At 38.8% G+C, this 14,398-nt stretch overlaps 1 protein-coding gene across 1 annotated transcript in view; it reads right to left on the bottom strand.

The window, feature by feature from the left end:
- Positions 1–14,398, bottom strand: part of EIF5B (eukaryotic translation initiation factor 5B) — a 34,254-nt gene that overhangs the window by 2,661 nt on the left and 17,195 nt on the right. Inside the window, exons 8-21 of the mRNA XM_040055017.1 lie at positions 13,424–13,510; positions 11,923–12,006; positions 9,470–9,765; positions 8,748–8,855; positions 8,496–8,606; positions 7,584–7,651; positions 6,289–6,430; positions 4,647–4,778; positions 3,831–4,013; positions 3,543–3,704; positions 2,622–2,753; positions 1,203–1,334; positions 1,015–1,091; positions 739–903 (exon numbers count right to left, since the gene is read on the bottom strand). Coding sequence (XP_039910951.1) covers positions 739–903; positions 1,015–1,091; positions 1,203–1,334; positions 2,622–2,753; positions 3,543–3,704; positions 3,831–4,013; positions 4,647–4,778; positions 6,289–6,430; positions 7,584–7,651; positions 8,496–8,606; positions 8,748–8,855; positions 9,470–9,765; positions 11,923–12,006; positions 13,424–13,510 — 1,879 coding nt within the window. The remainder of the gene's footprint in view (positions 1–738; positions 904–1,014; positions 1,092–1,202; positions 1,335–2,621; positions 2,754–3,542; positions 3,705–3,830; positions 4,014–4,646; positions 4,779–6,288; positions 6,431–7,583; positions 7,652–8,495; positions 8,607–8,747; positions 8,856–9,469; positions 9,766–11,922; positions 12,007–13,423; positions 13,511–14,398) is intronic.

The following is a 14,398-nucleotide window of genomic DNA, read 5'->3' as shown; positions in this document are numbered from 1 at the left end:
TTTTAATTTGACAGGCTTGAGCACTCAACTTAGACCAAGACCAAAGGAGTAGTAATTTTACAGTGCAATTACAACCTCACAAGAACACAGGAATAGAAATATTGCTGCCTGAACTCCAGAATTTCAAGGTTTTTTTTTTTTTTGCCAAGTGAACAAATACATTTAAAAGCTGAGCTAAACAAACTCAAGTTGGGATCAACATGGAATGAAATACATTTTCATTTGTTTTGACTGTCCTTATTGTACTGAAGACCATCCAATGACACATGATTCCAAAAATCCTTAAATGATTACATATTCATGTTACTGCAGTTAGAATTAAGCCCTCTACACTGGAATCACATGGATATGAAACAATAGAATCCAAATCCTTTTAGTTTTGTTTTTTTAACTCTGCAAGACTAACCCATCTGTCATGATCTAGGAAGAGAAGCCAAGTATGGAAAGCAAACCTTAATAAAAACACTCCCTGTTACACAACAGTTCTAGCTGAATCTCGCATCTGCTGCACAGCTCTCACCCTTCCAGGCATAATCCAGATCTAAACAATAAGACCGGAGCACTGAATTCTTGCAACCTATCAATTTATCGTCCCACCATCTTCCTGCTCTCCTCCCTTTCCATCAGAACTACATGCTAAACAGTAAGGAAACAAGTAGTTAAATCCAGCTTCATTTATACTAAAACAAGAGAGACACTTATTAGGGAAGCATCCAGAATACAATTGCTCGTACTTACTTGAATTCCTCTTGTTTCTGTTTTTTGTAGTCTTGTCTATATTTTGTGAAGGCATCAAATAAGTGATAAATTATTTCAGCACTAAAAATCCGAACTCCCAAGCTATCGGCCATCTCCTGCGCGTCACGTTCGATCCTCACGTCGAACGCCAGAATGACGGCGTACCTGCGGGGAACAGCCAGCCCAACAGCTCACACCGCAAAGCCGGAGCCACGGCCCGCTCTGCCTGCGGCACCACGGCACGCTCAGCGCCACGGAGGGAGCGAGCTTACTTACTGGGGGTCATGCTCCAACATAACTGATGCCTTCATAACATCTTTTTTATGGACAGGACCTATATTAATTCCTGAATACTGTCAAAGAAAGCCACAAAAATCAAGTCACTTATCTTTTCGAGTCAAAAGGAAACATTTACTGACTAAACACAAAATCAAGGGAATCAGATAAAGCACAGTAGTACTTACTGGCACTTCTGATGTTTTAAGAAATTCAAGTAATGCCTCTAAAGAGCCTAAAGTAGAAGCCTGGACATAAACACCTTTCTCTTCTAATTTGATTGCATTCAGTGTTTGCTTCAGTTCATGTATTAGTTCATCCTTTAGGGAAAAAAAAAAAAGGAGAGAAAAAAGTAAGTTTTAGTTCTCTTGCTATTTATGCCTCAGGGTACAAAATCTTCTGTTCATGAGCTGCTGAAAACATGCAACAGCCATGGTGATAGGTCCCAAGTGACAGAGCTGCAGCGTAAATCATAGACAGCCTGTGAGACACTGACTCTTTCTGGCATTAGGAAAGCCCGAGCTGAACAAGAGCTGAGGATTTTTTGGGAAGATGATCGTATTAAACTGAGCAGACGCCCACCTTCAGAGCTGTAACCTTTCTCTGCAGACTACACATCACTTTCCCCAGCACCGCAAGTTTCTGCTGGCAAGGCTGAGCGAACACATGGCCCACATTGTGTGGCAATGCCTTTGGCTGCCTGAGGATCAGTGACAAAAGCTGACCCCTAAAACCATGAGCTGGAAAGGATTCTGAACACTCTTTAGGCCTGGGTGCAAAACAGGATGCAAGAGCAGTAAAGCCAATTTGCTGCTTTTCAAGAAGTCAAAAAAACAGATTTTTTCAGAGCCTATGCCTTCTAACCTCAGACACTTAAGTCTCGTCCTCTGAGACATGAATGGGTTTTGCCATTGACTTCTAGGCATCGTGTATCTACTACCAGTAGCACACTAAGTAAATACTCATGGACCCAGCAACAAGGTCTGTGTTTGGACATACCAAAAGTTTAACCTCCCTTCAAAGGCATAAATAAACAGACAGAAGACTAAAGGAAGATAATGTAAATTTAAAAGTAAATTAGCAATGTGTGAGTTTCCTTTCTAAACTAACTTCCTGCCTTTGGAGAACATGGAGCAGTTTTAGGTTTAGGACAGCTACATCCTTTCCTCTACCATTTTTAATGTGTAAGTCACAAAAGAAATTTATTGCAAAAGTCTTAAAATTGGCTTTGCAATTAGGAGAGTTTGCAGAACTCCACTAGTAGATATTTACCTAATATAATTTGATTAGAATACATCCATAAATTACTATAAATACCAAATCAGTAATTAACAGAGTCAAACTATGCCACAATACTTGTTTTCAAACCTTATTCTAGCAGCAGAGACATCCCAGCAAAATATCAGGGAAAAAATAACTGGTCAAGATACTAAAAACATCACACCAAAGCTTCACCCGGGCACAAGACTAAAATACATTACTGGAACAGTTTTTAAAACAACCAAAAAACCCAGTTATTTGCAAACTGAGCTCCCAACATTTGAGTTTCATCACCAGAGAGCTGAAGTAACCCTTAGTGTGCTGTACTTCAACATCAGCCACCTCACCTTGAGGACTGGGACTTCATCCTCTTTATGAGCTACAAGCAATGGCAAGCCAGCCAAGGTTTTTTCCAAATCTTTCCCAAGAATCTTCACACCTTGAGCAGCAACCACCTCTTTGTGCTTTTCATACTGGTTCTGAAAAAGAGAATAATATACACATTAGCCAAGAGTTCTGTGCTCGTGCACAGCAACACAACGCAGTGATGAGCAGCTGAAGAATATGGCAGTAGTGAATTGCAGCAGCTCCCAACTTTCATCTGGGATTGTCTCTGCTCTGCACTTGCACCTTTCAGTCCTCCTGCACCTCTCCCTTCAGGTGGCCCCTGCACCCCCTGCCGAGGCAGGCAGGACACGGGGAAATCTTCGAGAAGCAGAGAAGGGCTCAAAAAACGAACATATACTACAAAGGAGGAAGCAGCAATAGGCAGCTACTCACTGATAAAACCCCACGAATTCAGCCCCATAGGCAAGTGATGGGAAGATGCCAACAGCCGTAGAAACTCACGTGTTCACTTTTCTCAAATGTCAGTGTGTATGACTTTTGTTACTAAATAACCACTTTTCCTAGCATTGTAACTTTAACCCAGAAGTCACTGTACCAGTACACTCCAGTTTCCATTTAGGATGGGCATCTCCCTCTCACATGCAGCCACACACTTGAATCCCTTATTAAAGCATACACATCCTAATCCCCACTGCAAGGTAATTCCTTGACCGTTCTCTTTGCCACTGCTGTGACAACACACACCCCAACACGAACATAACACGTACATTTTCACAAGAGACACCAGATGTCCCCTGCATTCCCCTTGAAGCCCTCTTTAGAAACCATGAATATAACCACATTCTACTACATTCTCTTTTGATAAAGCTTGATTTATTGTTCCTGGTTCAAAATGTCAGTACAGTAACCAGGTGCCATACCTTAACTCGCAGCTCCTTCATAGGAGGAGGCAGCAGCAGACCTCTAATCTGAGTTACGATAGGACCTTCCACCCCAGGGACAATAATGGTGTCTCCTTCTCTCAGACGTCCATTAATCAGAATAACATCTATGGTAGTGCCCATGCCTGGCAGTGCTTTCACCTGAATGAAAGGGGACAAAAGTTACTTCCTATTTAAGCACGTCAAACACTTTTTTTACCAGAACAAAGGGTGCAGGGAAGGGAGAAATTTCTAAATGAATTTCAAGAAAGAGAGCTGCTGTATTACCTCCATGACTTGAGCTCTCAGCTCCTGACACTCAGCCAGTCTCTTGGTCAGCATGGTTTGTGTGAGCTCAACGAGAAGAGCTATCAGACTTCCCATGCCATCCCCTGTGTGAGCAGAGGTAGGTACAAGAGAAACAAAAGTGCGGGGATCCTTATTCTCATAAAACAAGGCCGCGTTCAAGCCCTGGAATCAGGATTAACAGTCACATCAGTATTGAGTAACATTTGACCCCAGACAAATACCACTGCATTTTTTGAATCCCAATTTGAAAAGCCAACACTGTTATTGACAGCATGCTATGGAATACAAAGCCTCAATCCACACTTGGAAGCAGTGTGGGATAATTCTACAAAGCTAATTACCCCATCTAGCTTCCAGATAGAATTATATGCCACCAACAGAGGAAGTTCCCAGAACTGCTGTGATTCATACCCTGCCAGCATCCAAGAGAAAAAGAGACAGATGGGATTCTCTCAGGCTATTCCCAAAGAGAAAGAGAACAGCGATAGAAAACTTCATCTGCTATTCATGACTCCATTGATCAGGCACAGCAATTAGCTATTTTTCTCCAAACCAGCAGTAAAGATGGAGCAGTTAAAATTATGCAAAATGTAAAAACAACCAGGTTCGGTTGATGAGAGGTTAACACCAATGTTTCGGAAGAGATGCAACAGTTTTTTTGATATTCCAAGTTGTTCTGAGGAAAGGAGAAAAACCAAAACAAAATCCACCCACTAACTCAAAACAAAGCACACCACTCACTCACCCCCCTTCACTATCACTTTTAAGCAAAGAACCTTGAATATTCCAACCTACCTGCTTTGCAAATTCCACTATGATAGCTTTTGCACGTTCTTCAAATTCATCTTTGGTATTTTTTTTCTGCTTCTTTAAGGTGACAGCTACATCTGTATCTGGACTTTTCTTCCAGTCATATAACCTATCGATCTTGAAAACACAGCAATATGTCATCTTACTAAAGGGTGCCTTTATGCTTATGCCACATCATCAGTGAGAAACACTTTATCAACCGACTTAGCTAGCTACCTATCTGCTCCAGTAATCAAATTAAAGCATTTTTATTTGCTCTAGGTGCTATATTTAGCTCTGTTTATGTCAGACAGTATTACAGGATAGCAATGTTACTTCAGATTTTAAAAATTTAAGCTACAGTAATCTTTTTCATATGGAAGAAGTCTGTATGCATAAATTACGCTAAGGTTAAAATAAAACATTCAGAAGAGACCTGTTTGTAGATTCACATACACACAAAAAAACCCCAAAACCACAACAGTGTTTGTGGTTTTTCCTGAGAAGAGACTACACCAGTTTTACTAAGAACTTTTAAAATTTACAGTAAATATGGACCCTTTCCCATGCTGCTACAGAGAAGGGACCAGAGTGGGGCTGTTCAAAAGACACAACTGGAGTTCAGAAACACTTCCCGAAGACAGCTGCCAAAGCAGGACAGACTTAGCCCAAAAATCTACTTGCTGTACAAATCAAAACCACATCTTAAGAAAATGGATTACAACCTGGTCAAATAATGCAACTACAACTCAAAATGCAAGAGCTCTTAGCTATTTAATTTCAGGCTCAATGAATGATAGTCAGGTCTTTGGGTCTGACAGAGAGAACTCTCCACTACTCTGCCATAAGGCCTGGACACCTCTCCATCAAAGAGGTTGTTTTTATGCTTTCGAAAAGTAGCTGGTTTTGGCAATGAGAATGGCCTCCTCAGTTCCAGCCACCTTCAATCTTAATGCTCCTTTCATTTTTTGAAGTATATTGCAATTTTTACACTGCATACAATTAGCCTTCTAACAGCTCTCTGTCAGCAGGTCAGATGGCTTCCAAAGTCATCAGACGTGAGTAATTTCCATATATATAATATAATTCATAGTCATCACAAACAGGCAGCATAATTTCTCATGCACAGGATTTATAAAAACAGGGCTGATCTTCCATCTAATATTGAAAAGCCAAAAACACTTCCCACCAGTGATCAACACTACTGCTCCATGGCCTAAAGTCAGCCTGTTTTCAAGTCAAATTGACCAGGATCAGTGGCTAAATTAAAGTATGACTTGTCAACATGAAGCTTGTGTTGGAATTTTATCAGAAAATGCACAGAAATCTATATAAGTAGGCACAAGGGAAAAAAAAAACAACACAATTGAAGTACAACTTCCAGAAGTGTGAATCACATACAGAAGTTACATAAGGCAACAAAATTTACCAGGCAGGCTTCAAAGAAGAACTGATTGTACTGCAAAGCTCCTGTAGAGCCATTGTGATACCAAGGACACAAAAACATGCAAGACGCAGGACCCAAGAACCACCCCTCCAGATTTTACACAAAACAATTCCAGTTCAAGGAAGAAAACAGACAATTGTCAAATGGCAAGCACACTATTAGAGTGAAGAAATAGACTGTTAGGATAAAAATCTATCCTACCTTGTTGAGAGCTACTATAAAGGGGCATTTCTTTGATTTCAACAGATTTATTGATTCAATTGTCTGTGGTTCCAAACCGTGCATGATGTCAACTACAAGTATAGCAATATCACAAAGTGAGCTTCCTCTATTTCTTAGATTGCTGTGATGTTAAAAGACAAAAAAAAAAAAAAAAACAAACCACATTTAGCAACAGAACCTTTATAAAAACTCTGAGTACTATGTCAAACTTACACCGACAAACAAAAAGCGAAACTCATTAGTTATTTCCCTTCCAAACTGTAAACCATTCAAATGACACTGATTTTTATTTAACAGAATACATTAAAGAATGTGTAAGAAAGCTAAAAAATTATTATTCTCCTGAGGGTTTTCATATTATTATATATTTTTACAATGTAAGATATGTTCTGATCATTTTCTGGGCAACAATTGAGACAGTTCAAGTGAAATGCAGGTCTGTAAAATCTGAACAAACTTTTTTTATATACTGCACAAACACTTAAACTCTCACAATTTTATACAATACAATGTAAAGAGATGATCACATCTTTGTTACCAAACAAGACCTGGCTAGAAGATGGAGAGCTGTAAGAGGTACCATGCCAAGATACTGATCTGAACATTACTAAGCGCTCCACAACACAGCATTTCAATGCTTACAAAGGCTTTTACTGAAAAAAGTCACATCCAAGTCTTAATCCTTCTGTTTCGAGATTTCACCCAAGATCTCACCTCAGTGAGTTCAGTCACATTTTACCCTTAAAAGCTGATTTAGTGGCCTGCCTGCATGCCACTGGTGTTCCTAGAATGCATTTGATCTCTGCTAAGACTCAGATGATTTGTGTAATTAATAACTTCCATTCTTATGAACTCGGTTACCTTAACTGGGACACTATGAATGAGAGACTAGGACAAAAGTTCTAATTTTTCATAGCAGAGTACTTAGGTCACCTGAAATCCTCACCTTTTTTCCTCCAGCTAGCTTCCTGCTTCCATCTTTCCTCTTACACTAACTATTTATTTACAAGCTTTTTCAGATATTCATGGCTCAATTGGCACGAAGACAAAAATAATCAGCTATAAAAGGCCAGCAATTAACCAGATATAAAAAGCACCTGCAAATGAAGCAAATCCACTTAATTCCTCTACTTTAAGTTGGTTTTGTTAGACTTTTTTTTTTTTAATGAGAACTAAAACAATTAATTAAGCAGAGACCTCACACTTTGCTAAAAATATCTCCAGATGCTTTTGCCACCAGTTCTGAGAAGTACAACATTGTGAGAAAATGTTACCTGAAAGACTCATGTCCTGGAGTGTCGATTATCAGCATGCCTGGAATTTTTATGTTCTCTCTGTCAAACTAACATTTCAAAATATTAGTCATCTTGTAGAGATTACAAAAGTAGAAGAAAAGAAAAAATAAGAGCTGGCAACATTACTGACAGTCTGCACTTCAAAAATCCAGATACATATTCTAAGGCCAGTACCCTCTATAAACAAAATCAGTCAAGTCATTTCAACATTTAAAATAATGCAGCACATTCCTGCAGGTATCAACCGGCCACAAGCTAAGCTCAAATCTGTAAAACAAGACAGCCCACAGAAGAAAAAACATTTCAGTGTAGTGAAATGTACCATCCTTGTCTTGATGATTTTCTCCTCTCACCTAAGTTTACATGTTTACTAAGTTGAGTAAAATCCTGGAAAAAGCCATTACTACACTGAGGCTTTTCAGCCAGCTGCTTCTATAAAATAGGATATAGTATCCAAAACAAATGATACAGAACAGTTACTACTTCTGTAACACCCTAAAATTCATCACTCAGGAACTGGACAAATTTCAGCACATACAGCAAAGGGTAAGTTTTTAACAGAAAATATACTCAAGAGGTTTCAAGAGTCTCAGTTTACAATCAAAATACTGACAAGTAAGCAGTCTGTGTACATATGTGCACTGTCCAGAATAGAGTAAACAGTATTTACATATTTCTCTGAAGAAACAGCAATGCATTAACTGAAATCAAAAGTATGAAAAATGAGACAGCCTCCCCTTTCCTGGGGGAGTGATAAGAATTAAAAAACAATCGACCCCAAAATTAGAGAGCGAGGAAAGTACATCTGTCCATGTCAGGAAATCTCACAAGGCCTTTTTTAGTCTACACTTCATATTTTTAAGATGCAGTTGTTGAAGTGTTGTAACTTACATTTTTCACCATCTTGGTTTGTTCATTAATAGCTTCAAGAGGAACATTAGTTGCACCAATCTGCTGAGTGATGCCACCAGCTTCACCATCCTGCACGTGAGTATGGCGGAGCTGAAGACAAAAAAAAGATCAGAAATACATATAAGAGACTAAAGTTATGTCTGAGCACACTCATTTCTTTCTGTCTTCAACCAAAAAAAATAAATGCATAAACAAGAGGCACAGTCAGTGCTTTCACACTCCACACCTTACCTTATCTAAAATTTTGGTCTTGCCAGTGTCTACATGCCCCAGGACACAGATAACTGGTGCTCTGAGCTTTTCAGTGTTCATATTTTTGCTGTTTTCAGCTCGTCGCTTCTACGTAAAAGACACATAAAGATTGGTGAGTATGAATTAAAAACCACAGGTCACCTTTTGACTTGATTACATACATACAAACACAGAGTTAGCTGTGGGACTTAAATTTTCAAGGCAATTTAAGGTCTGTCATCTCTCTTTTGGTAAATCAAAACATTTTGACTAACAGTTACATTTTTTTTTGATTGGTTCTTGTTACAGTCTAATAGGCTAAGCTGTTATACCCACTAACAGTAGCTTTGCTGATGGTGCATTCTGAACAAGCACCTTGGGTGAGGAAACCAAGAACATTAGCAGCCATGAAAGCACTGAACAGTTTAGACACATTTTTTAAAACTTGAAAATATCTATCTGCAAAGAATAAAAGCCTCTTTTTCCAGGAGGGATATAGAGGTGGAGGGAAACAGCACTTAAGTTGCCAGCTTTGTGCTCAAGTCACCTAAAAGCAAATACTTGATCTTCAGACAAAACCAAGTATTTTTTTTCTTAATTAAATTTCTGAACTTGTTTAAATATTAGCCTGGACACAGCCACCATTTTGACAAATCTGACAAAATTAACTGAAAATTAATCTATTTGTTATACAAGACAAGAATCCAAGTCTATCTCAATACCTCAATTCTCCGTTTAGCTTTGTCATAAGCACGCTCCTCCTTAGTGCGGTCATCATCAGAGTCATACTCAGAATCAGAGCTAATTTCCTTGCTAGGCTTCTTCTCCATAGATTGTTTTCCAATAGCTTGGGAGTCTGGCTCTCTCTCATCTGAAGTCTTTTCATCCTCATCTTCGCTGCCTTCACTATCTTCAGATTCTTCACTCTCTTCTTCCTCTTCCTCCTCTTCATCTTCCTCCTCCTCTTCCTCATCCACTTCATTTTGTTCTTTGACTTCAATATGGACAGGTTTGCTCTCTGTTAAAAAAAAGAGTAAATTGAAAATTCTCTATTAAGTCCACACTTCTGGGGGAGATGGCACCAAAAGCAAAAGAGACTACTGGAGAAGAATGAGGGCTGAGAGTAGGTTCTACAGTAAGTGCTTGTCAAGATCATTTTTCAACTTCCAATGGGGAAAAAAAAAAAGTTTCACGTTTAGAGTTGCTGGCTTGTGTTTCAAATCCAGAAGCAAAGCAAGTTTGGGATGGGGTAAAGAACAATATAATCAGCACTTATGTTAAACTTATGTTTAACATTATTTGCAAACATTCTTTGAAGTCATGTGCACTTCATAAAGGAACAATGCACAAACATCTTTCTAATAAAGCCAAAATACTCCAAATCATTACTATATGGATTCTGCACACCACTGATCAGGAAGGCACATTTAAGCAGAGATAACAATCAAAACAAATGGTCTCTTTAACACCCATGAAAAAAATAATCTTCAAGTTTTCTTAGATGGTTTAGAAAAGATTAATATTTTTCACAGGAATTCTTCAATAAACAAACAAAAAGAATTATCAGAAAGTAATTGTCTTTCTTTGAAAGCTTTCCGTTTATAATCACCTGGAAAATTTTAAGAGGCAAGCTGATGATCACTTTAAAACCATGGATTCTCCTCCTTACAACACTGCTGGCAGAATCACTGTTCTTAGAGATTAGTTACGTTTCCTTGCTACACTCATAGTCATCAGCTCAGTAATACACTAAATCTAATTCCCAGGAAGGCTCTTTTTCTGGATCCCATTGGCAGAGCCTCCAAATCCAAGCAGTAAGAAGTGCTATGTCCTCTCCAGGACAGTGGTGCCAGACTAAAACAAACACTCAAGGCCAGCAGCAGTCCCTAGAATTTAAAAGCATCAGAGGAACACACCTGTGCTGGAATGAAATCCATTCTGCTGTATGTAGCTGTATTTCAAGCACTACACTTGAAAGCACAGGTGTCAGAAGTATAGGCAAGTAAAAAGTACTTGATGAATAAATAGCCTTTAAGCATAATGAAGACGTTATGGAAGCACTAAGTCCAGCAACCAATTCCTGCTCATGACAGCTCACAGAAATAACAATTTACCCATCACTGGAAGAAAATATCTGAGAAATTATCCCTGCACTGTTGCACAGCCCTAAGTTCCCCATAAACTTTGATGTTGAGTTTGACTCAACAAAATTTTGACAGACAAAATACAGCCTTTGGCATACATGCACAGGGACACAGATGCCCTGGCAATTCTTTCTTTCTTCCAAATCTGCCTCTTCAAGAAGCATATCACAGAATGGTTTCAGCTGGATGGAACTTCAAAGACCATCTAGTTACAGCCCTCCTGCCAAGGGCAGGGACATCTTCCACTAGACCAGGTTGCTCAAAGCTCCATCTAACCTGGCCTTGAACACTTCCAGGGATGGGGATCCACAGCTTCTCTAGGCAATCTGTTCCAGTGTCTCACTACCCTCACAGTAAAGAAGCTCTTCCTAATATCTAAACTAAACCTACTCTCAGTTTGAATCTTCTCCTATCACTCCATGGCCTTGTAAATAGTCTCTCCATCCTTCCTGTAGGCTCCCTTTAGGTACTGGAAGGCTGCAATTAGGTCATCCCAAAGCATTCTCCATTCCAGGCTGAACAATCCCAGTTCTTTCAGTCTCATGCACACTTAACCTTCACACATCTTATTCCCCCACTTCTTTGAAAACTTCTCGCAGGGGTACTCTCCTAGATGATGCCAGATTCATGTATAAAAATACTACAGCTTTGAAATGATTACTAGGGAAATACAATACCAGGTAAAAGGCTTCCCTAAACTCACAGAGATGGTTTAAGCACATATTAGAGAAGAGGATTTTTACTCTCATAAAAAGACAAAAAATTACAACCCATTTATTTTAGATGGTAACTGCACATAAGAGTATTTCCAAAGGGTTAAGCAGTATTTGCGTGGCTTCTGAAAGCTGTGCTTTTGAGAAGAGCTTTGCTTTTCTTGTATGTATTTATCATCATACTTAACTCATAATACATCTAACAGAGCAGAGGAAAAATCGAAGTAAAATATTGTTTTCTACAGAAACAGAAAACTTAGCCCAAAGCTGCTTAACCAGAAAAAACATACATTTGACATTTGGTATTTACATGCCCACCTTTCTCTCCATCTTCATCACTAACCATAGCTTCCCAGTCATCCAGACCTGCATCTTCTGTTTCATCTTCTTCCTCCTTTTCTTCTGAAACCAAGAAACCAAACACTGGAGTTAAAAAAAGTCAGTCCAGCAACATATACCATTTTCAGATGCTCCTTCTTTTGACATATTGACAACTGCAACTTACATGTTTGCTGTTACCATAATTCTATTGAATTATGTCCATGTTCCACAAAAACAAGATGCTGCATACTTAAAACATAATCTCCAATTCTCTCCACAAAAATCATGTCATGCCTTGCCTAGACAAACTTTTGTGGACGACACAGAAAACCTACTCATCTAGTTCCCATCTGCATATCATGCCAGTGCCTGCATAATGCCTGACCCACAAACCTGTACCACAATCACAATCCTTGCAAGGAGTTGCCCAATTAACAGTCACCGTGTGTAACAAAGTGGCAGAGAAACAAGAATACAAGTTACAATAGAATTTTAACTAGTGAGAATATACAAATTGTCTATAAAAAGGACACCAGGAGCCTTAGCATAATTATACCATGGATTCCACAAGCATTAAAATATTAATTCAGCAGGAATTCAGTAAGATTTATGAAAAGATTGCAGCTCTTAGTAAGAGACAAATGGAAAAGTGCCTAAGTACAACCCTCTCCAAAAGAGGCATTATACAACATATATTTGCTGCAGCCCATAAACGTCAGCTCCCAGAAATGAAGACTAAGTTCCACACTGCTAGAATATTAGCTAGGAACCAATGTTCTGCCAGTGAGCCCTTCCCTTAAGGAAACAGAATGGCAATCATGAAATTAGTCAAGCTCTCACAGGACACATTCAGCTTTGTTTTCAAAAGCTGCACATTTTGTCAGTATTTGTCTGACTTAAGAATAAGGGTAAAAATTGAAACAGTCTCCTTGGTGAGGAAGAAGTCTAGTACAATGTGATTTTGACAAAGCAGTAGTGTGTGTAGGCAAAAATGAGGGTAACAATCTGATCAGCAAACTTGCTGATAACTCGGTTTCACAAGCTAGCACACATCCTCTGCATTCAGCACTTGTGAAAGCAAAACATCTGGAATAAAGAAAACACTCACTGTGAATACTGCACTACCAATTCTAGAAGCAGCATATTACTTCCCTACTTCCACCTAAGTGTTGACAAAACAGGCTTGTAAAAGCAACGGAAAAGTCAAGGGAGAGAATAAGGCACTGAATGCGCTCATTTGAGATAACTGACTAAGCCAATTGAGCACTGAAGTTCACCCAGAGTAAGGGACCTTTATACACTCATTTTGAAGCTTCATGTCTTTTACTCCATAAAATGTCATCAGTTCCTCCCTTAAGAAAGGGAAAAAAACCCAAAAAACCGGCAACTACCTCAAGACAGGATGGCCATTCAGACCCATCCAGCAAGGTATGATAACTATCATGCAGCACTAACACACAAGCTGAAGGGTTTGAAACTTAACAGAACTACCACCAACCTGGATCTACAGGAAGAGGAGCCTCTTCTTTCACTGGTGTTTCCAGTTCTACAGCACCTTCAGCTGGGGAAGTCACCTCAACACTTTCTGAAATTGCAGGACAGGAAGTTGGTTGCTACATACTTTCAAAGTGCAGATTGACTGACTTACACATGCAGCTCCACTCCAGCTTATTTGAAAAACATTTGGCTTTCTAAGCAGTTGAATAGGTTTATAAGATAAGTCAGTTATTGACATTAAAAGTTCCTCACTTTCTTTAAAAGACAAGAGAAAATGAAGTAATACTAGTGAACTACCCACACTTCCCCTACTGTTCCATTAAAAATTAAAACTAAAAAAAAAAAAAAAAATTACTGATACAATTCAGATATGCACCATTTTCAATTCTTTACACACACTCCATAAATGATAACCAGGCACATAACCAATGCCAAATTAAAAAAGAAATAAAAAAATTAAAAAGAAAAAAAAGCTAGGTACATCTGGAATTTTTACACTAGGGTTAGTCCTTGAGAAGAGCCAGAGTAATCCCCCAGAGGAAAGTAACAAATCACAAAAGTAAAAAACTGGCACATTCAACCTTCATCTAACCCAGTGCAATAAATGCTAAGGTTTCAAAAATGGAAGCTCCTTGAACAACTTGCACCCACGAGCTGAAAACTGGTTTTATATACAAGAAAACAAATGAATAAACTGTCTGCAATTTAAAAGTACTAAAACTAGGATCAATTTCTTTTCCTCCTGGGAAAAACTCAGACTTAATTATCAGTCATTATTACTTAAACTACTTTGTATTTGACCTACATATGCACACAAAGCATTCAACGTCGCTTTTGTAAAAGGCCTTTACACCCTGTACATCTCCAACATTTAGAAAGTCTAAACCCTGAAATGCAATTAGATTAAGATTAGCTGATTTATTTCAGAAATACTTCCCGAAATGTGACTCATCAATTAGGTATCCCTCTATGCAAA

The sequence above is a fragment of the Hirundo rustica genome, chromosome 2, assembly GCF_015227805.2.
Source record: "Hirundo rustica isolate bHirRus1 chromosome 2, bHirRus1.pri.v3, whole genome shotgun sequence".
NCBI lineage: Eukaryota > Metazoa > Chordata > Aves > Passeriformes > Hirundinidae > Hirundo > Hirundo rustica.
This window is presented reverse-complemented; position numbering and strand designations above follow the sequence as displayed.